Source organism: Toxotes jaculatrix, chromosome 8, assembly GCF_017976425.1.
Source record: "Toxotes jaculatrix isolate fToxJac2 chromosome 8, fToxJac2.pri, whole genome shotgun sequence".
Lineage (NCBI taxonomy): Eukaryota > Metazoa > Chordata > Actinopteri > Toxotidae > Toxotes > Toxotes jaculatrix.
In genome coordinates, this window is record NC_054401.1 from 3,900,466 (window position 1) to 3,928,431 (window position 27,966).

Consider the following 27,966-nt stretch of genomic DNA (forward strand, 5'->3'; position numbering starts at 1 on the left):
CTGATGCTGGTGAAAGAAGAAATTACTTACAGGAATAATCTACTGAAGATCTGTGTTTTGAGTAATAAATACTGTGGGCTCGAAAGATGGCACAAAAAAAAAAAAAAAAATTGCTCCTTCTGGGACGACAGCAGCTGTTTTCAGTTTCAATTCACAACAGTTACAATGGATTTTAACTGAGACTCAACAAACATTTCAGAGTTTATCTTCTCAAAGCGCTCCCACAACATAATCCATTTTTCCACAGCCGATCTTGATCCATGCATCAAGCTTAAATGTTTAGTGTTATATATATTTTTTTGTGAAGAAGGAAACTCTCCCTTGAAAATCTTGCATTGCCAGGTTTCTGTGACATAATGTTATTATTACATATTTAGAAGATTAAAAAAAGAAAATATAAAAATGATTAAGTCGAGCTAAACTTAATTGTTTCAAACAAGCTTTATCATTTGCATTTTTCCAGCTGATATCATCTAATCAATACACATCTAAATGTGACTAATTCCCCCAAGCTTTTTATGAAGGCTATTGTATTGACTGTGGAGCTGAAGTTCCCCTCAAAGCACTTTGTTATGTTTAGGGAAATATTAAATACTGGAAAAAGCCAAAGTATTCAGCAGTTCGACCTCATTCAAACTGCTCTGCAATCGTCATTGTTTTTAGTTTCTCGACCCGGCTCTGAAACCTCCCTGCTAACAATCACAGTACTCATCCAGGGTGCTGTAACGTCACTATCTGTTTCCAATTACTTCATTGGGTAGAAGCGGGGGGTTGGTGGTACTGGATGTTGAAATGCTCTGCAAGGGCGCTTTGATCCTCTCTGCTGAGAAACTCTAAGGCAAAAAAAAAAAAAAAAGAAAAAGAAAAGAAACAGGATGGGCGATGGATCAACAGTTTGGCAAGCGGTCGAGCGTTGCAGAGTCTGCAGCTGCAGCATTTTCAGGCTGATTACCTGAAAACCCATTTCTATTCCATTTTCAATCTAACAGCGACTGGAAGTGTTACTGCGGTTGTTTTACGTGTCATTTTATTTCTTAACTGTTGCCGGCTGCCATCTGACCCAGCCTCAAACTCTCAGAAAATAAAAAGACTCATACCTTCCGTCAGTATCTCGTATAGCATTAATGATATCCTCAAAAAAATAAAACTATTCTCAAAACAGAGTTCCTTGGATCGCTCACTGCTATGACTGTAAACAGTTTTATGCTTCACTCACGCTCCGGGTTTGTTTCGAAGCACTGCCGCTTGCTTCAGATGGTGCGTATCAAAATTCAGAATAAAAGCTCTTCCAACCACTTTGTTTAGCCCGTGTTTTGCCCTGCAGGTACGAGCGGTTATCTCCCGCCTGCTCACTATTCACCCAGTGATGTAAAACACATGGAGAGGAAATGGTGGGAAACCAGATTCAATCCCAGAAGGCTTAGTGGGAGGGACGCAGGCCGCAATGCGCTTCGGCACACATGTAGGTGGGTTAGACACAAGCCACATTTGACATGGCGTAGTTTTATGTAGCAGTGCAGTTCTTAAACCCTCCATCACAGTCATCGGTCATCAGTGTAATACTCGGTCTACTTAGAAAAAGCTTGCGGTCGAGTCGACGTGGGCCAGAACTCTCCCATCTGGTGTCGAGTTTCCAGTTGTGCAGTCATGATGTTTCTCTCCGTGAATGACTCATAATCGCTCCACAATCCAAAGCGAGTAAAAATAAAACGCTTTTTTTTTAAATGTGTTTTTCAGCTCTGTGCTGTCATGACATTTCAGGTCGTCACTCTCAGGACACAACAATACATGTTAATAGATGTTATTGCACCACCTTGTCAGTGTGGACAAGCTGACAAATATTCATCTCATAGAGGAACTTAACACATTATTTATTATTGTGAAATAAGTTTAAAGACAAAACTAAATGAGGCAGGTGATTGTGCAAGTTTCAAGTAAATGACCCTTAAAGTGACTGTTAAGATTTCAGTACAACAGCAAACGTATTCTGCGAGCAGCTAATTTCTCAGAAACACAACTGGTGTATCCGTTTAAAGCAGAGCCAAACAAACTCATGTTGTTTTAATAAAGAAGTCTATTAAAAATAATTACAACCACAGTCTGATTTCATGCCGCATGTGACACAAGTAGTTTCCCACACAACAGCAGGACTCAGTAAAAGGAGCTGGTTAGCTCGCTGAGGAGCTGAAGGTGTGCAGCTCGTAACCTGTGGCTACTTCTCGTTCCATTACTCTCTAGCAAAAACTGAAAATAATCTGCTGACCAAAAAAATGACCATTATTTTGCAGAAGTGTTCTTCCTGTTTTTGCTTCTCCTCTGGCTGTGTCACAAGAAAAGCCACCTGTTTTTTTTTTTTTCCTGCCAACTGAATGTTTTTAATGTGAAGCAGCAGTAGCAGGAAACGTTTAAATAAACTGATAACTGTGCTGCTTGAGAAAAATTATTCACTAAATCTGTGTATCACATCATGTTTCTGTAAAAGGGTCAGCCGGTTTCTCAGTAGCGCCACATGGGTCGAACTCCCACAAGACTTTGATTTGTTGGAGGCCAAGACAATCAGAAGTCCTCCTTTGATTCTCTTAGAGTCTCGTTTCTCTCTTTTCTCTGTCTCTCCACAAGCCCCAGCTTCGTCTCTCCCTCTCTCGGCAGCTGGTGGACGGCTTTGAAAAGTTGAGAGTCTGCCTGTTGATCAGATAGCCCTATAACTAATGAAAAGCGTCATGAAAGTGACAGCAAGATTAATGAAGTATCCTGGGCTGCACTCGCGTGCGACGCACTGGGGCTTTTCCTGCAGGGCTGCCGCCGCTGCTTAACTGCTATTTATGGTGACAAATAATGCCCCATTCTGCCAGTGACACCTGCAAGTCAAGGTTAAAAAACACATTCGCCACAGCCGGCGCACGGCAGAGGACGACAGGATGGGGGGAACTGGGATAAAGGAATGGAAGATGGAAGGGAGGGGGAAGACAAAGACGAAGGAGCAGAGAAAGGCAGAGCTGCCATTTCAGATATAGAATAAACTTATTTACTGGAACTGGGCTCAGTGGGTGGGGGGTGGGGGGTGGACAGGGAGAATGGGAATTCAGGATTAATTGAAAACATCTGTGCTGTGCAAAATGGCCGCAGCAGAGGTGCCTGAAGGCGATAGCAGAGAGAAATCACACACAGCACTTGAGGACATTTATTGCATTTGATTCTGTATTTGTCCATTTATTTATTTATTTATTTATTTATTTTTCACTACAGAGGAGACAGCTGATGATGTCACTGACTGGCTGTCTGGATAGATATCACACAGTGCGTGTGTATTTGTGTGTGCGTGTGTGTGTGTGTGCGTGGTCAGACATCGCTTTGATCAAGAAAGCGTCTCATCTGCAGTCGATACCGGCGGCCGGAGCTCAGGAACGGTCAATTCTGTCTGACCTTCAGCAGCAGCGTTACAGTGGGCCAATCAGACAGAGTGCGTGTGTGTGTGTGTGTGTGTCTGTTTGTGTGTGAGCCAATACCCAGACGGAGGTTAAGCACATGCGCGAATGCTGTGACCCACACAACAACACACAAACACACACAGGGACGTTCCTGCTCAGACCCTCGGGAGCAGTCAGACCTCTGTCATCACACACACAGACACAAGTGCAAATATGTTTCTTGTGTACATACTACGTGTTTCAACAGCCACATACACACGCGCACAGTCATTGTTTGCCTTTGTCAGCAGGATTTTCCACATTTCAAAAAATGTTCAGGTACTTTTTGAAATAAATGATGAGGCTGCAGGACCTGCTTCTGCTCCTTATTCTGCTTATTATTATTTCTTAGCATCACATTCGTACCAGCAGACTCAACACTGGAGGCCTGACAAGATGCCATTCATGTGAACTGAACCTCGAAATAACAACCTGGCACAATCCACTTCAGCTCATGCCTTAAAACTGGCTCAACGGCGCGAGCTGGAGAAGTTGAGAAAGATTCAACTTTGTGAAAATGCCCTTTGACCCACATGACTGACAACCACGAGACAAGAAATCATGGAAACAGAAACATGGTTGTTTCCTACTCAGAATCACCAATGTAAACAGACCTAGTTCAAACAAAATGGATGCTCGCAGTCATCTGCATCCCCATTCTCTATGATACCACTTTAAACAAGCGACGGGGACTTGAATAAGAAAAATGATGCGTGGAAACGCTCTGTTCGAGAAATTAATTACGTTACGTTGTGAGCCTGTTGAGTGCTACGGTCGAAAATAACAGCACAGTGAGAGCTGAATATTTAGATCACTGGCTCAACGCTAAACATGTCTGCAGGCTTCAGACTTATGAGAAGCAAGAGTCTGAAGTTTCAGCTTCTCTCTGTGCCTGAATATCTTATCTGAATAAGGAAAAACACTTGCACTCTATGTGTGTCAAATATTATGAGCCTCGATTTTAACACAAAGGCAGAAAAAAAGGGAAAAATGTCCAATGAAAAGGGCTGCTGACAAAAAGCCCACAGTTTGTGTGGACGGAGCAGACAAATCCATTCATGGCAATAATATAAATATCACATCAGGTGGGAAGCAGCAGTGACACGCTGCAATTTACCCAGCTCTCAGTTTGTGACCGTTACGTAATCATTGTTTTGCATTCGGGATTACATTTGAATCATAATGTAAGCCACAATATAATACAATAATAATATAATAATACAATAATAATAATAATAATAATAATACAACAAGGCCAAATTTGAAAAGCCCAGCATGTTGTTTGACAACACTCACTGCTGTTTAGAAGTCATTTCTCATCACCTAAAAGATTCCTTTGTGCCACTGGAAAGAAAAATATCACAGTGAACGTTGATTGTTTTTGAAAGATGCAGCTCTTTTCCTCCAACCACACAAAGATGGCAGCGGGAAACGTGTTTGTAGATGTGTTTTCTTGCTCATCTTGTAGCTACAAATCATCCCCAAAACCAACAGTTTTCTTATCAATTATCCATTTTTCTTATCAGTCCTCTTTATAAAAAACATATTCCGTTTCTATATAACTCATATTTTCCTTGCATTGCATAAAATGAGGGGGCATGTGTGAATGCAGCTGTGTAATTTCTTGTGTGTCTGCGCTGTGCAGCTGTTAATGTTTGGCAGAGTCTTTGTGTGTGTGTGCTTGTTTATGTTTCTGTAAAAGTGGGTGTATATCTGTAAGTGTGTGTGGCTTATGTGGGTATGAGCTTGTTTGCATGTTGTCTGTCTTTGTGGGTCTGTGTGTGTGTGTATCTCTTCAAGTGTTTTGAGCATCTGCTGGTTGTGCTTCCTTTAGTGTGCATGTGTGTTTTGTGCATATTTTAGTATTTAAGGGAGTGGTTGTTTATCTGTTTCTGTAAGTCTCTATGTATGTGTGTGTGTGTGTGTGCGTGTGTGTGTGTGTACTTCCACTTCTTCTTTGTGAGGACCAGTTTGAGTTATAGATTGTACGGAGTAAGGACATTTTGGGAAAGTGGGGACATCTTGGTAGGTCCTCACTTTCTGACACGCATTCAAACGACTGTTTGAGGACTGAGACTTGGTTTTAGGGTTAAGGGTTCGGAGCTAGGGAATGCATTATGTCAGTGAATGTCCTCACAAAGATAGCAGTACAAGTGTGTGTCTGTGCATGTGCGTGTATGTGTGTGAAGACCACAGATAAAGGGGAGCAGCAGCAGTGTCTCATGGCTGCAGAGGCAGAGCAGCAGCAGCCTGATATCAGCTCCTGTTGAGTCTGATTACAACCATCCAGCAAGGGGAGAGAGAAGAAGCATGAAAAGACACAGAGAGTCAGTGAAAACACAACAAGACAGAAGGGAGTGAAATGCAGGGGGAAAAAAAAAGGGACGAGTAAAAGGGGATGGAGAGCCCGAAAAAAAAAAAAGACAGAATCAATCAGTGCACTTACATGCACTTAAGTAACTGTGTTACTCTCAGGTTTCTGCAGTAATCTGATTTCTTTAACGTTATGTAAACAATAAACCTGGTTTCCATAATTGGGGCGATTAGAGAAACCTTATTACCCTGCTATAGTTCTCCTGGAGAAAAGACTTCAGACAAGAAAGGTATCAGTGTGGCAGCAGAGCAGCGGGATGAAAAGAAAGATCATTACACGCCGCGATTTTTCTTTGTTTCAGAGTCATTTCATTCCACGTCTGACTAAAAGTGGAACTAAATAAGTCGGTAATAAATAAGTCGGTTTAAGAGGTGACTGCCTGTAAAATTTACATTGCAAAGACAAACAGTGTGTTCTCTCTGGCTGCAGAGCCTGTGATCTCGCTGTGCCATCCAAATGCTGAACACACACACACAAATTAAGCATCACAAAGCAACATCTTGTACCGCTAAAGCTCTTAAAATAAATCAACCACGGTTCCAAAACAAGGCTGAAGATAGGGGAGACATCAGATTACAGACCTGCTGCAGGTATACATGGTTATTACAGTCAGGCACAGTAAATAAGTTACTGCGCCCACAGCCATCTCACAAAAAGGCTCAGGCATTCATGAAATTTATTATATGGGCAATGTTGAAACTACAAAAAATAGAACATCACTGGGTGGTTGGAAATCTTCTCAGCAGCGTGAAAGGTGGAAAAATATCCAAGTAACAAAAGATTGCGATTTATTCTGAGAGAAAAAGGTTTCATTAACACAAACCATGTCAAATCAGAGATGCTGCGTTCTTTCTCAATATCCAACTGGAGAGCTTCTAAGAATAAATAATGCTTTTTGGTCAATGTAAAGTGTTTTTTCTACCTTAATCCTGCCACTTGAGGGCAGCATAACAAGCTGCTAACCTAAAATCGCCTTATTAAATTGGTGTGGTGACCGTTCTAGCAAACTGCCTATTTACACATCCAACAGGCACAGAGCAATGTTAGCATTCGTTTGGAGTCAAGTCTCTGGCCATGTGGTGAGCGTACGTCTGATATTCACTCTCCTTTTAGCTCTGTTTTTGTCTCCTCCACTTTCATACGTGTTGCCCAATTTCAAACATAACCCGATTTCCCATTTCCCAATCTGTTTTTTTTCCTGCTTGTATGCACGTAAACGTGAGTGAAAGGAGGAGAACGATACGAGAGAAAAAGGGCAAGTGAAGAAAGGCAGTGAGAGATAGAGAGAGAGAGAGAAACAGCAAAGATATTTACAGAAGTGGAAACAGAGAGAGAGAGAGAGAGATGGAAGAGACAGAACCAAGGGAGAGCAAGGGAACAGTCAGAATAAAGAAAAAAGAAAAGGAGCGAGCAGGAGATAGAAGCAGCGAAAGGGGAATAAGATCAAATAAAGGAGAGACAGCGGGGGAAACAAGAAGTGTGAGTGAGAGAGAGAAGCTTGGTTGACACATAAAACAAAGATGAGACACCTAAAGAGAGAAAGAGAGAGAGAGAGGCATTTGTGGAGAAGAGGCTGTTGCTGGAAAATGTAGATAGATACCTCAGAGAGAGAAAAGAAAGAAGCGAGGGGATCCAGTGTGTGGAGGGGCAAGAGAGGAGGAGGAGGAGGAGGAAGACAGAAGAGGGAGGAGGAGGAGGAGGGAGGGGAAGAACTAAAGAGGAGGGGAGGGGACGAGAGAGGCAAGGGAGGACCAGTACGAGGAGAGAGAGGGAGAGAGAAGCAGATCCGGAGGTCCACAGACAGCGGCGGCGTGCAGAGTGCAGCATGCAGACCGGCCATTGACGCTGCTGTTGGATTGAACACACATGCACAGACACACACACCCCTGAGGAGTGTATGAGACATGCCCAGGCTGCTGTCCATGGACACACACACACTGGCAGGGCACCAGAGAGGAAATACAGCAGACCCCCGAGCCTGAGGAGCTATGGAGAGCAGCATGTTCTTTGGTGAGTTAGTATTTTTTATGTATGCACAGTGTTTACATGCATAATCTCATCCTTGTGTGTGTGTGCGAGTGTGTGCGTATCGGTGCATTTTCCTCCATCTCAGCGTAAATGTGTGTGTTCTTACTTCTGGGTACTGAAAGCATGAATAGAAGAAGCAGCGCTGGTTTCCATTAAAGGAAAAGAGCGTGAAGTTATACACCTAGAAGTCCTCTTTTTTATGTGTGTGTTCATTGCATGTGCTTTATCACAGTCACATGCAGACTATAAGTACACACTCTCCCTCTACTGAATGTGAATGTATTCCAGCGCCTGCCTGTTACTTGTTTTGGAAAGTAAAAAAGATGGATGGGAAAGCTGGCTGCTGTTACAGCAGAATAAAAAGAAAAGAAAAACGGAGAGCGTGAAGTTGCACACTGTGGGATCCTAAAGTGTTGAATGAACCTGCTCGCCAGGTAATTCCCCCCCCCCCCCCCCACCACCCCCCGGCTCACATTCTGGTTTGCTGGACTAAATCCCAGGTGGCACAGTTGCTGAGAATCCAAGCTTTGGATTTGATTGTGGCTGTCTGACCAGCTGACTATCCGCTGGAATCCAAATAAGATTGGAGTTGCCAGCCTCGAGAGCCACTTGATATTCTGTGTAGGATATTTAGAGAAACTGAAAGAAGGCTCCTTCCATTAGTTCTTATGGAGGAGACTGGAGGAGGCTTAGGAAGACTTAATGCACAAGCGGCTCCTCGTCAAGTGCTCTTCTCACGGCTGGCTTACAGTCACATTGGAGGAATAATTACACAGGGATCCGGAGTTCTGAGGGGGTGATTTGTTAAATGAAAGACTGTTTTTTTTTTTTTATCCCGGGGATTAAAACGATCTGAAGTTACAGACCATGGCTTGTAAGAGCGAGAAGGATTTTCTCCTGTTGTACCATACACAGAGGAGGGAGGGGAAAAGGAAGGAAAAAAAGGAGTCAGGGGGCTTATAAATGAATAAGCTGTCAGGTGCAGAGACAGCTTCAGCTCTCTGAGATTCACCACTGATGTTGGTCAGGTGTGAAATCACTGGAAAGCAAAGAGAAAATAAAGGTGACGCTGGTCTGGTTGGTTTACCCCAAAATCATGAGTGAAAGCGGAGAAGCTTGCTGGCCTTCAACCAAAGAGGTTTCTGTGGCTGGAAATGCTTGTTTTCTCCGTGTTTTTGTCAGATAGTACTATGAATCATCTTATCTCCACCACTCAATGTAAAACAAAACAACCAAAAAGAAAAAAAAACAAAAACACAAACGTGGAGTAAAGGTCACTGTTTGTGTACAGGATGTGCATCGTTTTAGCATTTACGAACACAGCCCTGAGTGCACGACTGCACTGCACAGAGAAAATAGATGGTATCTCTTAAAAGATTAATAACACTGTTTGTTCACCAGCTCTGCATTGCCGCTGTTTAACTGGAACATGTTTCCTGTTAAAATGATTTATGGCAGGTGACGTATCATGAGAAGAGCCCGCAAGACTCTTGACCTCTTTGAAACAAGATACCGAAATGCAAAATAAATAAATAAATAAATAAAAAACCGATCAAAAGGATGTGCCTCTCGCATTAAAAGCATACATCAAAACGAGGCAGTAAAAGACCCATAACCCAGCAGGGTAAGCTAGATAGCTCCTGAGTGTGTGCTGTAATCTAACAAGCTCTTAGTGTTGTTGAGCCGAGGCCTGGAGGAAATCTGTCCGGTGTGTCTGGCTTTGCGGTCGGTGTTTAGCAGCACGTAAACGTCTTTTTGGTTAACCTCAGATTACAGAGCTCCTGGGAAGTGATTTTTGGATCTGATTCAGAGACAGCTGTGTTTATTAGTGAGCTACACTCATGACAGCAGTGAGAGCTACAGTATGCTAATCTGAAAGGGATGGAGGCAGCGCGTGGAGCTCGGAGCCAAATGCATGCTCCATGCCACTGGTGAGATTTATGGAGTTTCATAAGAATACAGAACTTATCCCGCAAAAGGTTAATTGGAAAATCAGAGAAAGTGTGGCTTTCAAAACATAAGAATGTTTTAAATCCACCCTTTGTACTCACTTTGTTCATTTTAATAGGGGTGAAATGATTTTATCCTCCTCGCTTGAAGGGAAGTACTGATCTCAGAGCATGTTATGGGTCACGGAACACAATCAGCAAACTCCATGAAAATACAAAGGTGCTAATCACATCTGGAACCCCATCAGCATATGAATGACTTTCAGTGAAATTCAGATTTATCTAATAATTGGATTTATATTTGCTGAGGGAAATGGATGGCTATGTGAGAGTGATCTTTTTATTTTGAGGCTCTCGGGCTGCGTGGCCTCTCAGCTTCTCTGGACAGATCTTATCGGAGAAGCGGCAGCCAGGTTCAGGACACTAAGAGGAGGCGGAAGGTGGAGGAGAGCGGCACAAGATGATTAATTATTAATGCCAGTCGGCGTCCTCCAGACATCATTTTTACTCTCTCCCTCTCTCAACATACTGCCGCAGGAGTAAAAACGCTTGAGCCAAGATAAGTGAATCTTTCAGGAAGGGCAGTGCAGAGGACAGTCAGAGTCTGAAGCACACCACAGCACCGTGGCCATACACATCCTGTCCAGTGAGCTGCTCTTAACATCTCATACAGTATGTGCTGCATCATTAAACGCAGCCTCAAACAGAATGGATAAACAAAGCCCAGTGGGTACAAACTTTCATCAATTCTGATCTGTTTCAAATGTTTTCAGAAGTCAGATCCTATCTCAGTTCTACATCATTACACTTCTGGGCAAAGCAGGAAAAAAGGCATCTCCAAGAGCCCCAGGTTCCATGTGTGTCAACTGGAATGTGCTAATTTGATTAATTAAAATTTAGTTTAAGAAAATGCACCCCTAAAGCGTAATACCGACTGACATGATAAGGCCTTTAAAACTGCATTTATTCACTTTTTGGCATTTTGGAGGAAGAACTACGCAAAACAAGCTGAAAATCAAACGCCCTGATAAAGTTGACATGGCTAATGCTTTGGCATACTGTTAACACATCTAGCAGGCATGGAGCAAACTGGCTCATTTCATTTGGAACCATGTTTCTGGTGACAGGACGAATGAAAGTGAAACTCTGATTTTGGCCTCTACCAAGAAAAAACAGAAAAACCTATTTAGCACGTTTGGTGTTTTGGAGGCTGTGTACGGTGTTTTCTCTGAGACCGGACCAAAACAGTAAAGTTGCTGGCTTGAATATCAAAACAATGAGCTGAGAGATGCTAAAATGGGAACCTGCCGAGTTCATCACAGCAGCCTTCACTTTTCACATCACGCTAAATAATCTGATCTGTTGTTAATATAAAAAATACTGGTTAGCGCAGCTTTAAGTTGCTGCTTTGTTACCTGATTTCGAGGCCCTGTCCGAAAAAGCGTGTGTCAAAATCTAGTATTAAGGCATTTGTCCTTTTTTTTAATTGTGTAGTAATTACAATGCAGCAAAGCCTGTGCTGCTCTACCATAGGAATACTGTACACAATGCACAGAAGGAGGGGTGGAGGTGGGGAGGGGTTAATTGGGGCCTGGCAGCTGCATTTTTCTGAGGTTAATCCTGCTGTAATCACATCCAATTTTATGATTTATATTTTATTGGAATATGTGGTGTTGGTTGATTTCAGGTTTGTTATTCATCAAGAGCTGCAGACAGAAAGTAATCAGTCTTTGCAGACTTCAGTGTGGCCTAAAAAAAAAAAAAAAACTGTGGTTAAATTTTACATAGACAAACATTTTATAACCTCAAACACAAATCTCACATTTAGCCATCGCATACTGTAAGCTCACTGTGGGAAGTCTGCCTTCAGCTATAAGACCTCATTCACTATGTAAACAGACCAGTGCTGGGGAGATTGTATAAAAGTGGGTAACAGTGACACATAACCAGACTTTTCACTTTCTCTATTCTACTTGTTTTGCTTTGACTCGTTTCTCTTACTTTTGTTTTTATCATCACAATAAATGCTCCTCACAGAAAAACAGATTGCAGTTTTGACCAGGCTTCTTTTTTTTCCACGGTTTTATTCTGCTCAACTCCCAGGCTGCTCACACATTCTTCCACCAGTTATTTTAATGACTGTCACCTGCTGACCGTTCAGCGTGGAGAGACTCTCCTGAAGTAGAGGACAGTGTCAGCTGCAGAGACTCAGCCCACCTGGGCCCTGCACTCTGCTGGTGGCGTCAGAATCCAAATATTCACAGTTTTTAGCCAAACTCGAGTTAAATATTGACACTTCTAACAAAATGATAATTACGGATGCCATCTGTGCTTTTCTGCCAGAGCCTGCTGTAGATGGCTTTTTCTGTCTCAGAGTAGCTGGAGTATCTTCAGCGTCGGAGTCAGTGTGTTGCTCAGGGGTTGGGGTTAAAGTTCACTTTCGCAGCCATGGGCTCATTTTCCTGCTCTGCCTTATATTTTGTACTTTTGCTGGTGGTGACAGATCATCAGGCTTAAGAGGGTCGAAAAGAGTTGAAACACTAACCTCTGCTGCGGGCTGGAATGTGCTTTTGTGTTTGGACATGTTGGCTAGAATATGATTGCTGCGTTACCTTTCACAACGGGGAACAAAAGAAAATCAATTTACCTTTTCCCACCTCAAACAGTGTGAGGTTTAGGAAGGATTGTAAGGTTAGAGGAGGTTAAATCCATTGAGCAGTACACTGTGTCCAGTGAAGGAAAGTAAGCACATATATACGAACACTCACAAATTTGTGGTGCTTGTACTTTATTTCCATTTTATCCCACTATTTTGTTTATACTACATTACACTAAGATTAGTACTCTCTCCTCCACTATAATTATAATTAGATTATTCACAAATTCAGATTTTTAGCCATGCCAGCATCATGGAGGTTGCTTGGACCACAACCACTACTATGGTACATACAAGCATGAAATTTTGTGAGGACATTCGTCATCCACAGAGGATGATTTCTACTTTAGTGATCCCATTAATTTTCACTTCCTGTACGAGGATGATCAGCAATGATTGGCTCGTTTGCCATGAAACTTGCCACGATGAAGTGGCATCATGGAGCAAGTTTTTCAAGCTACAACCTTAAATGAGGCTTATAATGCATAAGTGATAGTAAAAATTTAAAGATATTGAATAATAAACAATCTCAAAGGGCCCATTCTGCATAAGTGAGCCTAATTATTCTTATTTCTAATGGAGTATTTGTTTTAAACCACCATGTTGCTATATTTGCTTAAGTGAAGAATCAGAAGGCTCCTTCCACCAAACGTCAACAGAAAAACAAGACTTTATGGTGATTTCTTGTTCAGCGGTGGAACAAATCATCTGTGTGTGATGTTGCAGAGTGGAAAACTCACAGTCGTGGTGACACGTCAGATTTCATCTCCTATCACTCAGCAAACAAAACTCGACCCTATCAAACAAATCGACATTTCAGTTTGTCACTCTTCATTTGGCTGCAGACTAATCCCACACGTCAGCCCTGGTGCGTTCGAACGGGCTGTTTTGACTGTGCACGTCGGAGCTTTGAATGGTGGATTTGGCCGGGGGCGCGAGGTGAGGCGTGCCTGCGGGCTGACGTCAGGCCGGCATGTCGAGAGATGGCACGGTTGGATGATCCCTACAGAAGGACATGCTTTGTTAAAGTTGGGACTAGGACGTGTCTCCACATGAGAGATGGCATGTGTTCTTTTTCCAACAGATGGCAGCGCTCCGGCGACTGGAGGGGAGAAGACAGAAGACAGAGTGAGAGAAGGGGGGACAGTCTGTGGTTTTTCCCTCCTTCCCTTCTTGTCTTTAAGATTTTTGCTTTTTATTTACCCCTTACCACTGCCTGGGGACCAAAACGTGGCAAACCTTGTTTTTATTTGTCTCAAGACGGTGGTTTGATACTGTATCTGCCAGCGCTTTAGAGCCATGCTGGCCCTGAGTTCTACTGTTGTTAAATGTGCTGTGATAAAAAAAAAAAAAAATCATCCCTCTGGTTCTCATTATAGCTTTGTGAAATGGCTTCTTTAATTCCTAATGTTTTGGAAGGCTGCGACGGTTTTCTCTGCCTTTTCTTTTTTTTCCTTTTTTGATCCCACCGTGTTGAAATCAGGCCTGTGCTGTTTCCAATTGGTGGTTTTTAATGCGCTCTGCTGGCGTGGCACACTCACATGACAATAAAAGTGAAGTATTTACTTTTGTTTTTCCTAGAGATGTGTGGGCCAGGCCTCTCCTGCTATTGAATCATCTTATAAGACACACTGTGCCTGCTGCACTCATTCCACATCAGTTATTTGTGAAGGCAATTTCAGAATGAGAACATCTGTTTCGGGGAGATAAACATCATCGCAGCATCATGCAGCGGTCATGTGCATGTATAACTTGTTCTCACCACATAGTTTGGGTCTGATTGTGATTACAAGAAGAAATTTAATTAAGAAGATTCACAAGCCAGCAGCCAGTGAATGACAGACAAAATCTTTGAGGCAATTAACAGTAAGGGAGATCAGTCTGGTGGTGGTGGAGGTGCTGAAGTGCAAGTAGCTTTGGCACAATGGAAAAACTCTCCATCACAAGTAAAAGTCCTGCAATCAAAGCATAAGTATGAGTAAATACTATGAGTGTAAAATAATGGGAAGTTACGAGGAGAGGGTAATAAAATACAAAACACAAAACAATAAAATATAAAATATTTTATGATGGATTTTGCAATGAGACGGTAAAATAAAATAAATCTGATTGGAAGTTTCATACATAATAATGTTCATTTTTCATGTGCTGCAGCCTGGAATTCATTCTTCACTCAACAAATCAGAAAGTAATGTCAACCCACGGCCCCACACCCAACACACATCCTTCTTCTGTTCTTGTCCATAGACTGGCCATCCGGAAAACCAGGACAAATCCCAGTGCACCTTATCAGTGGGCCGGTGTTATGCCGAGTTGTGCCTTTCTGTTGAAAACTGCATGCTTGTCATGTGGGAACACTGGGAACTACCGGACATTTTAATGATTTCTAAGGAGAAGCAGGGCTTGAAAATGATGAAATATTCTGTGTCGGGTTTATCAATGATGATAAGTTGTCCGTAGTTTATGATCGTTTACAGTTACTCCACTGAGAAGCAGCACTCTTGATACACTTCATCTGAAAAATGATTTACAAGCCAGCAGCCCGTGAATGACACCAAAGCGGTGGACCGTCAAAACAATCGCTAAACTTTTTACCATCCCTGTCAGTCTCTCTGTGTGTGCCTGTCATTTGGGGTGAGAGCGTGCTACGTGCACAGGTTGGCAGGGTATCCACGTATCCAAGTTATGATCCAGGGATTTTTTTTTTTTCTTTTTTTCAGAGTTAAAGCAGTAAAAAGTTGGAGATGTGGGGGATTTCCATGCTATCAGACGGGTTACAACATAATCGACAAACTGCCAAAAATTATTTTTACTCCTGGTTTTAATTTAAATCAAATCAACTTGCACTGTAAGCTCTGGACCTACAGTAAATGATGTCTGCCTTGGTGGCCTTAGTGTTTCAGGTTCTACATAAATACAACACACAAATACGATGTTACACACTGCAAACGGACATTGTGATACAGGCGACACAGACGAAACCCACACACTCTGACCGTTCCCTTGGATGTAAACTGGAAATTTTTGGCTCTAGCTTCTGTCCCTGTTGTCCGTCTGCAGTTCAGCATGTTGCCTTTGCTCTCCCTCCTACAGGTAACACATGTCAAAATGGCCTCATGCCTGCCCTGGTGCGTCCCACCCTGCCTGCCGTCCAGAGCTCACTGGGCATGAAGCGTTTTCTCCCGTTTCCATTGGAAACAGCCTCGGCGGTCAGCCTCTTCCCAGGATTCAACACGGTCAGTCTCACCCTTATCTTCTTGTGTGCCATGTGATCTGCTCGTTGGCTTTCCGGTGCTGTCTGACCCTCACTAAGGTCCTTCTGAAGAATTCCAGCTCGTTGAGTTGCAGATATAAATGATTTTGTATTTCTAAAGTCATGTTTAAAAGGCAGCATCTCTGTATTTGTATATGTCTTCATCTAAAGCTGTTATTACTGCCTCAAAGCTACAATAAGCAGCTTTCAGCCTTGACTCAATGAGGTCCGACCTTTCTCAACCTCATTCGGTCAGATTCGTGCATCTGTCTCTTATAAAACACTTGCTCTCTTATAATTATCCATGAAACATCTCATTAAAGAGATGCTTTTAAAGCTTTAATGCCAGACTCTGAAAATGAAAGGAACATGTTTGATGATGTTAACACTATTTAAGAGTAGTGAATCATTTTGTTGTGCAAACATTTATTCAGTCGGTACAAGATACAAACTTTGTGCATTTCGGGCCAAATTTTTCTTTTTGCAAAAATGCAGAGAAGCATTGAGGAAAATAAAAATGTGTGATTGCTGTGAAAGTGCATTTAGTCTGCAGAAAGGCTGCATATTGAACTTCGCCTTGGTGATCTGGGGACAACTCTGTCTTTAGGCTCTCAGACCAAAACTCATAAACTGAGAGCAGGTTATTTCTCTTTGAGGAATTTGGCCTCTGAGTATAACTCATCCTCCTCCTTGTTAACATTCACATCTGTTTCTTTTTTAACTCCAACAACACAGAAACATAATTTACAACAGAAAAGGTTGAAAACTAGTGTCAAGCAGTTGTACATAAAACAAACAAAAATGGGTTTTAAATGTACAGTGAGTGTTAAACTGCGTTAAACTGTTGAACACCAACAGCTACAAACAGGTGCATCTTTTGTCAGGAGTTCAGACAACAATGAAAGAGATGGTGCGATGGTGCATTTATTGGCTGTTTGGAATATGTGGTGTTACTATATGTCACCTCCTCATGAGAGCGACTGCACACTGTGCTGTGAACCATCTGGAAGAAACTAGAGTTCACCTGCAGAAATGTTGCCGAGCAGTGCAAATAATTTGGTAATGCTTTCCTTTATGGGTCTGTAATTTCCAAATAATTAGCTAAATGTTTCTATGAAATTTCCAGGGAGAAAACGATGGAATTTGGAGCTAAATACAGAAAAAAATAGATTAAAAAAAAAAAAAAAAAAAAAAACAGTGACAAGTTCTGTGTTTCGTACATTCACCAGTGAACCTGAACGCCTCCCTACGAGTTTGCCTGTGGTAGACAAATGTCTCACACTTGAAAACACATTGGCTGTGAACAAAGTCCAGGCTTCAATTATGTTTCCCATCACAACCTAATTTAAAAAAAACCCAATTCAGTATAGAATAAACAGAATTTCAGGGATTCTCTGTTAATCTGAATAAATCAGTAAATCTAAATGTGATTTGAGGGTATAAGGACAGAGGGTGCCATAAATTCTCCAGAGGTAAATTTGTTATTTACTTTTTTGTTACCCCCCCCCCCCCTCCTCCTTTCTCTGGCTGTCCACTGACTCCTGGTCAATGACTTTGATCCCTTCGCAAGTCTATGCTGTTATTTGCCAGGTTTAATGTCTATACATTTTAAATATAGTATTTATTTATGGGTTTTTTTAACGTGGAAAATGTTCCATCATATTTTTAAAATTCCTGAAGAGCTCTTTTTTTTTTTTTTTTTAAATACAGAGGTGTCACATTTCAGACACTCTGTAATTGGCCATCCCGCCACTATCGATGACTGCTGTAAACAGCTTTCTGAAATGCAACGGTAGAATGTGGCTACACAGACCTTATTGGATTTGCAACCAGTGAGGCGCTGCGTTTTAAATGGAGCACTCGTCCGATGTGCACTTACTGTACCAGGACTCGTGTGTACGCTCGTATGGATCTATTGATTTTCTTTTTTGAAATCAGGGAGTAATTATGAGGAAATATGTGGCCTCGTGCATATCGAATCAGTGAGGTCATCCAAAAAAAAAAAAAAAAAAAAGTGATGACTCCAGGAAAAAAGAAAAACCCTGACAGATAAAAGCCTAAAAGTTTTATTTTATTTTCGGTGTCCTCTTTGGAATCACAGGAATAGCTCAATTTAAAACCTGCTGGAAAGAGAGGTTGAAATGTGGAGCACAGCTGGATAACAGCGAGAAGAAGAAGAAAAAAAAACACACACACACGAAGGGGAAAAATGGGGACATCACAGAGAGAAGCCCAGATAACCAATGGGAAGACAGACTGTTTCTGCAAGGAGACGTTCATGAGAAAGTTCAGGAATACTGCGTCCCTTCTCTCACCCTGGCTAATCTGTATTTAACAGACTTGTCTGCAGATAATAAGTAATACACTGGGAAGCTTCCAAATGGTGGAAAGCTGATACTAGATGAACACAAAGTAATCACCTCTCCCTGTCTGTCGCACAGACACACACAGACACACAGACACACCAGTTCTCACTCTTCCAGCCCTTCGCGTTTCTCTCTCAGCCTCTTTCCATTTTTGTCGCTCATTCTCTTAAGAAAACTTTCCTCACAGCTCCTGATTTCCTAATCAGGATGTGGTGCAGTCGTAGAAGCAGGAGTTGATACCAGCAGCTTTAGAAAAGAGTTCATACACAAGTTCGATTCTGTTGAGCTGCCTACGCAGGCCCCCTTTTCGCAGCGCTTTCAACACCAGTGTAAGTTTGGTTTCAGCCGTGCAACAAAGGAGCCTGTTCGCCAGCTTGTAGGTCTGATCGAGTTTCTTTATGTGTCTCACAGCGGGTGGCTTTCTGGGTGGGAAAAGATGTTTTACTAATCATATAAACAGAGGTGGAAGAACTGAGATGTCAAATCAGTGTCACAGAGTAGAAGTCCAGGATTCAGATTGTTACTTGAGTAAAAAATAAGAGGATGTTAGCAGTAAATTGCAGTAAACATCTTAAATAAAAGTGCTCTTTGTGCAGAAAGTGAAAAGCTTGTGAGTCCAGGGGATTGTTTTGCCTTCAGATAAGGTGAAAGAAGAAAGGAGAGATGGAGGGAAAGAAGGACTGAAAGATGGAAAGAGGTCAATGGGAGGTCAATGAGGATCCAAAGAAGGGCAGATTGGAGGAAGTTGAAAAGAACGAACAAAAAAAAGGAAAAAGGATGAAGGTAAAAGGACAGGAGGATAAAAAAGAAACAAAAATAAAGAACATTTGTGATATTTTATAAGTTTGTGATAATGTGAAATATGGAGTATAACACTTCCCTCTGAAGTGTGGTGGAGTTGAAGTGTAAAGCTGCTCAAATGGAAATAATAAAATATGTTCTGAAGTGAAATATGTAAATAACCTTCTCCAACTAAAAAGTACTTTCAACCTCCACATAAGAGCGATATGGCTTCACTCAAGCAGTTTATTAGAAGTTGCAGATCTGAATATAATTGTGCGCAGAAACCAAACAGCTGTTCGATTGAGTGCAGCAGACGTCGTGATTTACAGATCAAGCCGAAGCTAGTTTCCATCTGCGCTCCCACTGAAAGCACCACACGTCTATCTTCTGAGATGAGGTCAGATGTGCTTACGTGACTCCAGGGCACAATAAACATTTATGCTCTCTTATTAAAAAAAAAAAAGAAAAAGAAAAAACCAAATGATCCTATAGATGATGATGACAGTTCTTCCATTAACGCCCTGCAGCACTAAGAACACACTTCATCTGAGAAACATTCTGATTATTGGATGTATTTTTCACATGTCGTGCAAAAGAAAACAGAAAATAGTGAACGCGTGCGCATGTCCACACCTGCATGAAATGGCACTAATACCAAAGTCCCTTGTTGAGTCTTTTGCACAGTCTTGTTCTGAGTCGAGTGACTGACACAATCAGGAAGTCCTGAGCTGGAGGGAATGAAAGGATGTTTGTTTTCTCTCTCTCTCTCTCTCTCTCTTTCCCCCCCAGTGGGGCGCCTTAATACAAGAAAATGTAACAGAAAAATGTGGCTTCAAGACATGAAAAAAGACTTAATGCATGTAACTACATGGGCTCAGAGACACAGGGGGTAGAAAGGTCTCTAAGGAGGCTCCAGTTCAAAAGGAGCTTTCAGACAAACATGGTGACACTGTAGTTCAGAGCAGGGCGGAGATGAAGATTCGGAAACCTGTTGTCATGTTATTGTTTTTATTCCCAAGTGTTGACCAGGTTTACCTCTACGAGTTTCTGATCAATTTATTTTTTGTCTAATTTTTTAAAAAAATCTAGTTTATTGTATTTGTTTTTACAGTATTTAATTTACCAATTTAGCCAAACACTGCACAGTCCAGCTGGTGTCATGGAGAAAAAACCCCCAAAAGAATATTACAAAAATAATAATAATAAATCCCTGGCTGTATTCATGGATTATTTATTTGTGTGGATGAAATATCAAATCACCAAAACACCATAACACACTGTTTGACTTAAGTTTTGCACTTAAATAAATAATTCATGTGCAGAAGTTAACAGAACATGATGTTAAAGAATAACATTTTAAGGCTGTTTAATGTCAACGTTAATGACTATGGGCAAAATCTGAAGCAAAACAAGATTACACTGAGTCCAAGCAGCTCATTTAGATTTACATTGTCCATGACCTGAAAACTTTCACTGTTATTTCACATTGTATTTATTAATTCATGTGCACAAATTAGTTTTTTTCTGTCTCCATGACTCATGCTTGGCTTTGTAATTCACATTCCAGACATTACAATGAAAGACTTCATCCACACAGAAAGTCAGGTCTGGTTGGCTAAAATGTTTGGCAGCACGTTTGCTTGTCCTCTTGATGAATATATCTCTGTGAAATCAAAATCTATCTGGTGCAATCAGAATTTCTGGCTTTGTCCAGAATAATGTTCCTCATCTGTTTTCATATAATCAAGGCAGAGATTCAGTGTTGGGTTTGCTGCACTCCAGGGTCAGAATCTGGATTTAGAGCAAAGGCAATAACGATGATGAACAACATGTCATGTTTCATTGGATCCTCTCATGGTTGCTGGGTGAATTCAGTCTTCAGGAATTTTCAATCATGAAAGGAGAAATTTAATCTTTAACTGAAGTGAAAATGTGGAATTTATCACTTTTTTTAATCTTAGACAACAACTTTGATTTGCTCATTAAAACATTTGTGTCAGGATGTGCTGCAACTGAAAAACCACTAACATCTTCACACATTGATGCGTGGGGCACATAGTTACTCTGGAGCTAGGAGCCCAGTGCTTGGTAAAAGAAACTGAAAGTGAGCTTTGAAGAACTTCTGGGATTGCTCTGCAACTTTCAATTGATTCAATCACAGAGGAGTTATTGAAATTGCCACCTTGAAAGAAATGGAGCAAACCGGAGAAGAAAAGGGGGGAAAAAAGCAGGGAGAGCTCAACAGGAACGGCTGAGTTTTGGAGTGTAATGAAAGAGAAAAGTGAAAGGGGGGAGAAGTAGTTTTCAGTTTAAAAGAGTGGAGGGCCGAGCAGTGGAGGTGTGTTCGCACGCATGTGTGTGTGTGTTTGGGTTGTCTTTCTTTGGCCCTGAAAATAAGACCTATCTTGCCCGGAGCCTACATTTGTCTTGGAGAAACAATACAAACTCCATTTCCCCCTGCAGAGTAATCAGGAATGTGATTTATTGATTCTGTGTGCAGATCTGCACGCTGGGAAATTGCTTTGTAGTCCCGCAGCAGCAGTGACACACAGGCCTCAGTCTGCACTTACAACAGCATCACAGTCCATTTCAATGTGTGCCCACCCTCGCTAAGTCAATGTTAGCATCAAAGGCTGTAATGGAAATGTGCTCTTTGACAAAGCACATAACACAGTGAGTAACGAGGTCAGAGGAGTTCCTTTGTTCTTTCAGGGCTGCGGAAGAGTAAAAGTCCCATTTCTTTTCTGCATAGGCAAACGATAGGTGACTGACAGCTGGAACACTTCCAGGCTACTCTGACCTCTGCATCACTAAATCACATTACAGATTTGTTCTGTAATTCCGTTTGGTCCTGTGTGCTCATTCACTGCTATTTCCTCCAACTAGACGAACAATCTTTGTAGCTTTGTAGGCGGCAAGAATGGGGACCTCATCTTCCAACGCAGCAATCTAGCTACAAATGAAAAATAGCAAACGGAAAAATGGCCACGACAACAGCCACGGGTGAGATTGATCCATCTGTACAGACTGTTGCAAGTCAACTTACAGAGATAACAACGCTTAAATTGCCATATTTCTTCGATTGTTGGGAAAAACAACTTCCTCCCTGCTGCAGTCGGATGACAATGACAAAGGCTGATCACATACATCATCATCGCTGCTGACTGGTCAGCACTAAACAAAACTAAATAATCTCTCATGAAACAGATATTGGCTAACATACATGTGAAGTGAAACAAGAGGATCATGCTGCTTCTGCAACATGAAACTTTACTTAACTATCAGCACAACTTGTGTTAGAAGAAGTCTGGTTCTTTGATGAAAAGAGTCAGGCATTGGAAAACAGCCTGTGTACGGAGCAATGTCAGGAGAGACGTCAACTACGGTCAGCTACTCTGACTGGCTTCTTCTGCACAGTGATGGAGGCTGATGCTAATCAGTACTGATGCAGTTACTCAGATAGAGACTGGGACTGCACCGTCATATCAAACTGACATGAAAAATTCATGAATTTAAGATGTACTAATCAATATTTTAATAACAACATCGGATCAAATGTCCCACGTACGACCCACATGCAGCTATCAGCTAGCTGCAGCAGGCTAATCTTTTTGGAGAAAAAGAAACAAACAAAAAAGCCCCCAGCTCCAACCCCTGCTTATTTCTCCCTGGCCATACTTGTCCCCTCATCTCCCCAGACCTCCCATTTCCCATCCACACAGGATCTAAACTCCCCCTGACTTTTTATCCTGTCTCCTTACCCTTACCTGCTCACCTGTTCCTTATCTGCAATCACATGACATTCCCCTCCCACTCACACACCTATTCCTAGTTTTCTCATCACCCCAGTCAGTGCTTGTACCTGCCTTTGTCCCCAGCTCCTTGTCGGTTCATCTGTTTTTTTCCCCTTGTGTTCATTACATTGCTATAAAATGTAATCTGGTTGCTGTTCATAATTTCTTGTCGATAGGTTTGCACCAAGTGGCCAAAAAAAAATCCATCTATGCAGCTATAAATTGAACTAAATCAAAGCGATGGCCGTAACATAAACCTGGCTTTCAGTATAAATATTGTATTATAATGAACTGTTTTGGCTTGTGACACAAGGCAAACTACCTAAGATCTAACCTAATGATGTACTGTTGGTAAGTTAGCAGATTCCTGTGTTTCATTGAGGATATCATTAAAGGAAACTCTTCAAACAGAAATTTACAATGGCAAAAAAATAAAATAAAAACTCGTGGAGCCAGCGGTTATTTCCACTCTATAGCTTTTTTTTTTTTTTTTAATTTATTGTTGACTTTCAAATGACAAATAATTGCTCAAAGCGTGCTCTGTATGATGATAAAATGAAAAGAACAAAGGGTGAGTCATTGCTGTTTTGCAGACTCTCATTTGATTTACACATGTCCCATAAACATCTAATGGACTCTATAAATTGTATTCCCCGGGGAAGCATGCAAGCCCACAAAACGATGGGGAATGATCAAAGGTAGAGAGCGAGCGGGACCACCACGGTGCCAGCCGCCTTCGTTCCCGCGAGTCACACCTGCTGGAGCGGAGTGCATATCTGTCTAATGCGTGGCACGGCGGGCCCTTATCGTTTAGCTCGTGCTCTGGGGCTTTTTAACCCCCTGAACTGAGTGGAAGCTTTATGTTGGCGGAGCTCGTCTTGATGTGTTCTCCCACGATAATATTTCACTCTCTGGATAGCTGCCAGCTCACCGCTCTCCCTCTCTCTCCCTCTCTCTGGTGGAATGCAGAGATAATAGAAGGGAGCTCAAGATGATTTTTTATGGAGGTACTTAGTGCCAGCTTTCCAGGCGAAGCCGAGCCAGTGCTGTTGTCCAGTGTCTCCTCCATGTCTGAGTAACCTGCTGGTGCTGCACACTGCAGTCAGGCTAACAACTCTCAAACCTCATCTGGGTGTTTCAATTCAGTGAAGTGTCAACCGCTGTGTGATAACTGATGAACACAGGAGTTTGAATCGAAGGACAGTGATATATATTTGTTTCCCTCCTGTGTTTCAGTGCACTCCCTGCACATCAGAGGCTTAGATTTAAGAGGTAAATGGAAGTCTGGAGCAATCTGTTTTTGCTTATTTGATGGTGTTGCCATGTGCTTGGGGTTCTTTGAGGTGATAACAGAAATATGTCAGCTTTAACTGCCCATCTGGTCATCTTAAAACGGGGAATACTACTCAATTTTTAAAATTCAAGAATGTATGTAGCAGTTAAAAGCAGAGGAGTGTTTTAGATTTAAGTTTGTGGGAGAAGTGTGGTCACAGAAAGTCACTGGAGTTAGGTAAACAACAGTAAAAGTATTGGACCTTGATGATACGTACGAGGTTTGAGGTTCACTGAGACTGTCACCGGACTGTGCAGCTAGTTCATTTAAAGCTGATGTGCTGTCTTTTCAGTTGTCGCGTGCAAGACCACAGATGTTGAACAGATTATCATGATGCTGACGAAGCTTGGTTGAGGTGGAGGTGCTTAGAATTTGGCTCATTATTGCATATCAATGTGGTTTCCTCACTGTTCTGAGGACGCAGTTAAAATAGATTAGATTAGATTCAACTGGGTTGCGATTTCCTATCAGATCTATCTGAAATGTGTTTTTTGGCATGGACATGCTAGGCTTCAGAGAAAAGGAAACAAGACAAACATACTGAAAAAGGCACAAAACATCCCGACTTTCTCACCAAACACACAACTGTGAAGAGGTAGGAAGGAAGAAAATGGTCATGCTCTGCAAAACAACTAAAGGCGAAGTAAATATAAGAAATAATATTTAAATTATTAAAGAAACATCCATGGTTCTAAAGCACTGGATCAGCATGGTTTTTATTTACAGCAACAACTGGCGGGTTTATTCAAAACAACCTTGGCGTTGTTGTTTCTCTAGCTAACAGGAGCTAAATGGCTAAATCTGTACGCAGCTGTTGATAAGAGTGGCTGCATGAATGCGACTGGCTGAAACTGCATCTGTCATCACATTACATTATAAAACAAAACAGGGTCATGAAGTTAGAGCGTCAGGGTTAGGGTTAGTACAAAGAGCATTTTGAAATACTATGAAATAAAAATCAACTCCAGTAAAACTCTTATTGTTAGATAACGAGTTGACTTTTTAAAAAATTCTTAATTTTATTAGATTACTCATTCATTTATTTTTACTATTGAATCGTTAACTGTTCAGGCTTCCATCAAAACATCACACTGAAACAATCAGAGGTGGGAACATCATGTTTGGTTTGACTGCTCACAGATCACATGCAGTCTGTCACAGAGGGTCATGAGTCAACACTGCTTTGCTTAAAACAGCCACAAGCGAAAAGGTCTCGGAGCCACTGACCTAAATGTAATACGGCTGGATTAAATTTGGAAATTCAGTGTTTGGAAGTTCACCAGATAACCTGAATTACTTCATACTGCCAAATTAAATTGGATCAGGTTTTAAGAAGAGCACTGGCTTCACAGTTTCATCTTCCTCCTCTGTCACGTTTACAGTGTCACTGGAGGCCTGGCTCTTGTGTTACTTAGAAAGAAACCTTGTGGTTTGTCTTTGCTCACTAAGGTTTAACTCAGCCAGAGATTGTTTCTGCCTCAGAGAAATGTTTATATCAGTGAAACTATAACAATCTGCACATTGCAAACATATGAACAGTGGTAAATGGAGTTCTATTACCCTTAAGGGCAGTTGTTTCCCAGAGTTTCCCAGAGCTGAACGTGCTTCGTCTCTGACATCCGTCCGTAAGCAATCTGCTCCACTCTGTGTGCGTGCATTAGGATAGGCCTCATGCTGTACCATGTTTCACTGTCAAAGCAGAACCAGCTGGAGCCGGACTGTGACCATTTTGCACCTGCATCACCACTGTTCCCATAATGAAAAGCACACCAGTTCCAGAGGGAGAATTCAACGGTGTCTTCTTGCACAGAAACAAGGTTGACTCTGGGCTTTACGAGAGTGAGAGACTCCCAGGACTAAATCGTCATGTTGACGATGAGGCCTGGGGCTCGAACAGCCGTGTGCCTGTGGTATGAGGTCTTTTAACACACCCTGTTTGTCTGCGGTGACACTTCCCCCTCTGTAAAGCATTCTTTTGTATTTGTCTCATGAGAAGTGTTTTTCTCTTCATGAGCTTACATAAATGTGTTTCCTGTGTGCCAAGAGAACTCAAACAAGGGTCAGCCGTAAATCATTCATGCCACGCGGCTCCCCCCGTATGATGATGGCAGTCTCCCCGGATTTGAAGGAACTGGGCGGAAAGTTAGTGGTTTGAATTCCTGCAATCTGTGCGGAGAAAATGCAATAACTGTCACTGTGTTGCAGTTTGAGGAGAGCACATAACCACAAGGGAGGCCACCCAAATGCAGCACATGATTGCCAGTGGTCTGTATTTAACAGTATAAAGTTTTACTGCAGTAGATAATGTGTGTAAATATGTATAACTGAATAAATAAGAAGCAGGGGGCATTGATAAAGGGCTTACTTGCTCAGCAAACTTTCCCTGCATTAAGTGAAGCTAAAGAATACCAACATCAGTGAAAGCAGGATTAGAAACTTGAAGCCCCACAGGGCCTGTGAGGAAAGTTACAGGGAATACGGCGCGTTTGTTGCATTGTTAAGATTCAGCGTTAGCAGGTGGCTCATGCATTTTTCTATCCGAGGGCATCGATTTTGGAAATCCAATAGATGGCCATGCTCCTCGGGCTCCTCTCTCATTACCACGGTATCAGCCTTGTTTGATATTCATGGTGGAATATTATGAGAAGATAAATCGTTTAATCTTAGTTTTCATTGAACCCTGTCATGACTGAGACACTCTTCTCCATCCTGTGGGTGTAGCTGGAGCAGTTTGATAGAATGATGGATTAGAAATTAGCCAGTGAGGGAATTTTGCAAAAATGCGATCGAAGTCCAATCGGCTTGAGTTTCACTGCACCAGCGGTTGGAAGCTTTATGCAAAAAGACTTTCAGAGTCCTGACATTGCACTTTTCTGTAGATTGTTAAGGTGCACGCTGAAAGCCAAATACATTAATTGAATTTTTCATTTGTATACACAGAGTTTGTTTTGCTGACAACTTTAGCATCACACTATTTCTACTGTGCTGTTTTTGTCACTAAATGTCAGAGAGATCACCTGTCGATCAAAACACATGGGTGTGACTGCAGCAGGTTTATCTGTGGTTTTCCTGTTGAAGTTCGGGTTTCAGTCCTGTCTGCACTGTAATTACTTTTAAATGTACACCTTTACAGACGATACACCTGTGTTTGCTTTTAATAGCCACCAAGTGTGCTAACGTGCTGCTTACATGCTCATGTTTAGCAGGTATCAAGTCTAACATGGCTTGATACCTGCTATAGTTTAGCAGGCTAGCATACTAACATTTGCTAATTAGCACAATACACAAAGTGCTACTGAGGTTCATGGCATCTGGTCAAATTACTGGACAGATAAAATCTTTTGACCACCATGGATATCAGCTAGCAAATGCAAAATCTTCAATTCACTGTACAGGTGAAACTGAGAAAAGCAAAAACTGAGCTTGAATTTGATGATTACATTAAATAGCCTACGTGGTTACATTACAGTCAATTTTAATGCTGGCAGAGCTGACTGTTAGAGCACTATGATGGTGCTGAATGGAGTGTGTCCTTTAAGGTTATAGGAGGACCTGGTGGAAAGGGGGGTTATGGTGTTACATTTTTATCTTTCATCTCAGCTGCACAGGGGACAGAGTGTGAGGCTGCCAAATGCCTTCAGGGAGCTCTCCCAGTTCAATATTTCATCCCGATGGGGCCCAGTGGTGTGAGAGGGGTCAGTGGTGAAGAGCAAAAGGGAAAATGCAGAGGGAGCATTCATACCTGGTGAAAAATACTGTGTCTGTGCGAGAGAAATTCAGGGACAGTAGAAGCAGGAAGGAAAAAAGCGTAGAAAAAAGGGTCAGGGTTAGAGAAAAATGGAGAGAGAAATCGAAAGAACAAGAAGTGGTGTCTGGAGCGGGAAGAGGGTTGCATGTCGGAGGGTGGAGTACATACTCACAGTGAAATAAAACAAGGAAAGAATATGACAAGAGTGCAATGTT

At 41.9% G+C, this 27,966-nt stretch overlaps 1 protein-coding gene across 1 annotated transcript in view; it reads left to right on the forward strand.

Annotated features, from left to right (window-relative positions):
• The first annotated feature begins 7,617 nt into the window (after positions 1 to 7,617).
• The window catches only part of znf385d (zinc finger protein 385D), a 63,190-nt gene continuing 42,841 nt past the window's right edge, over positions 7,618 to 27,966 (forward strand). The window contains exons 1-2 of the mRNA XM_041043404.1: positions 7,618 to 7,851; positions 15,568 to 15,710. Coding sequence (XP_040899338.1) covers positions 7,830 to 7,851; positions 15,568 to 15,710 — 165 coding nt within the window. The 5' untranslated portion in view covers positions 7,618 to 7,829. The remainder of the gene's footprint in view (positions 7,852 to 15,567; positions 15,711 to 27,966) is intronic.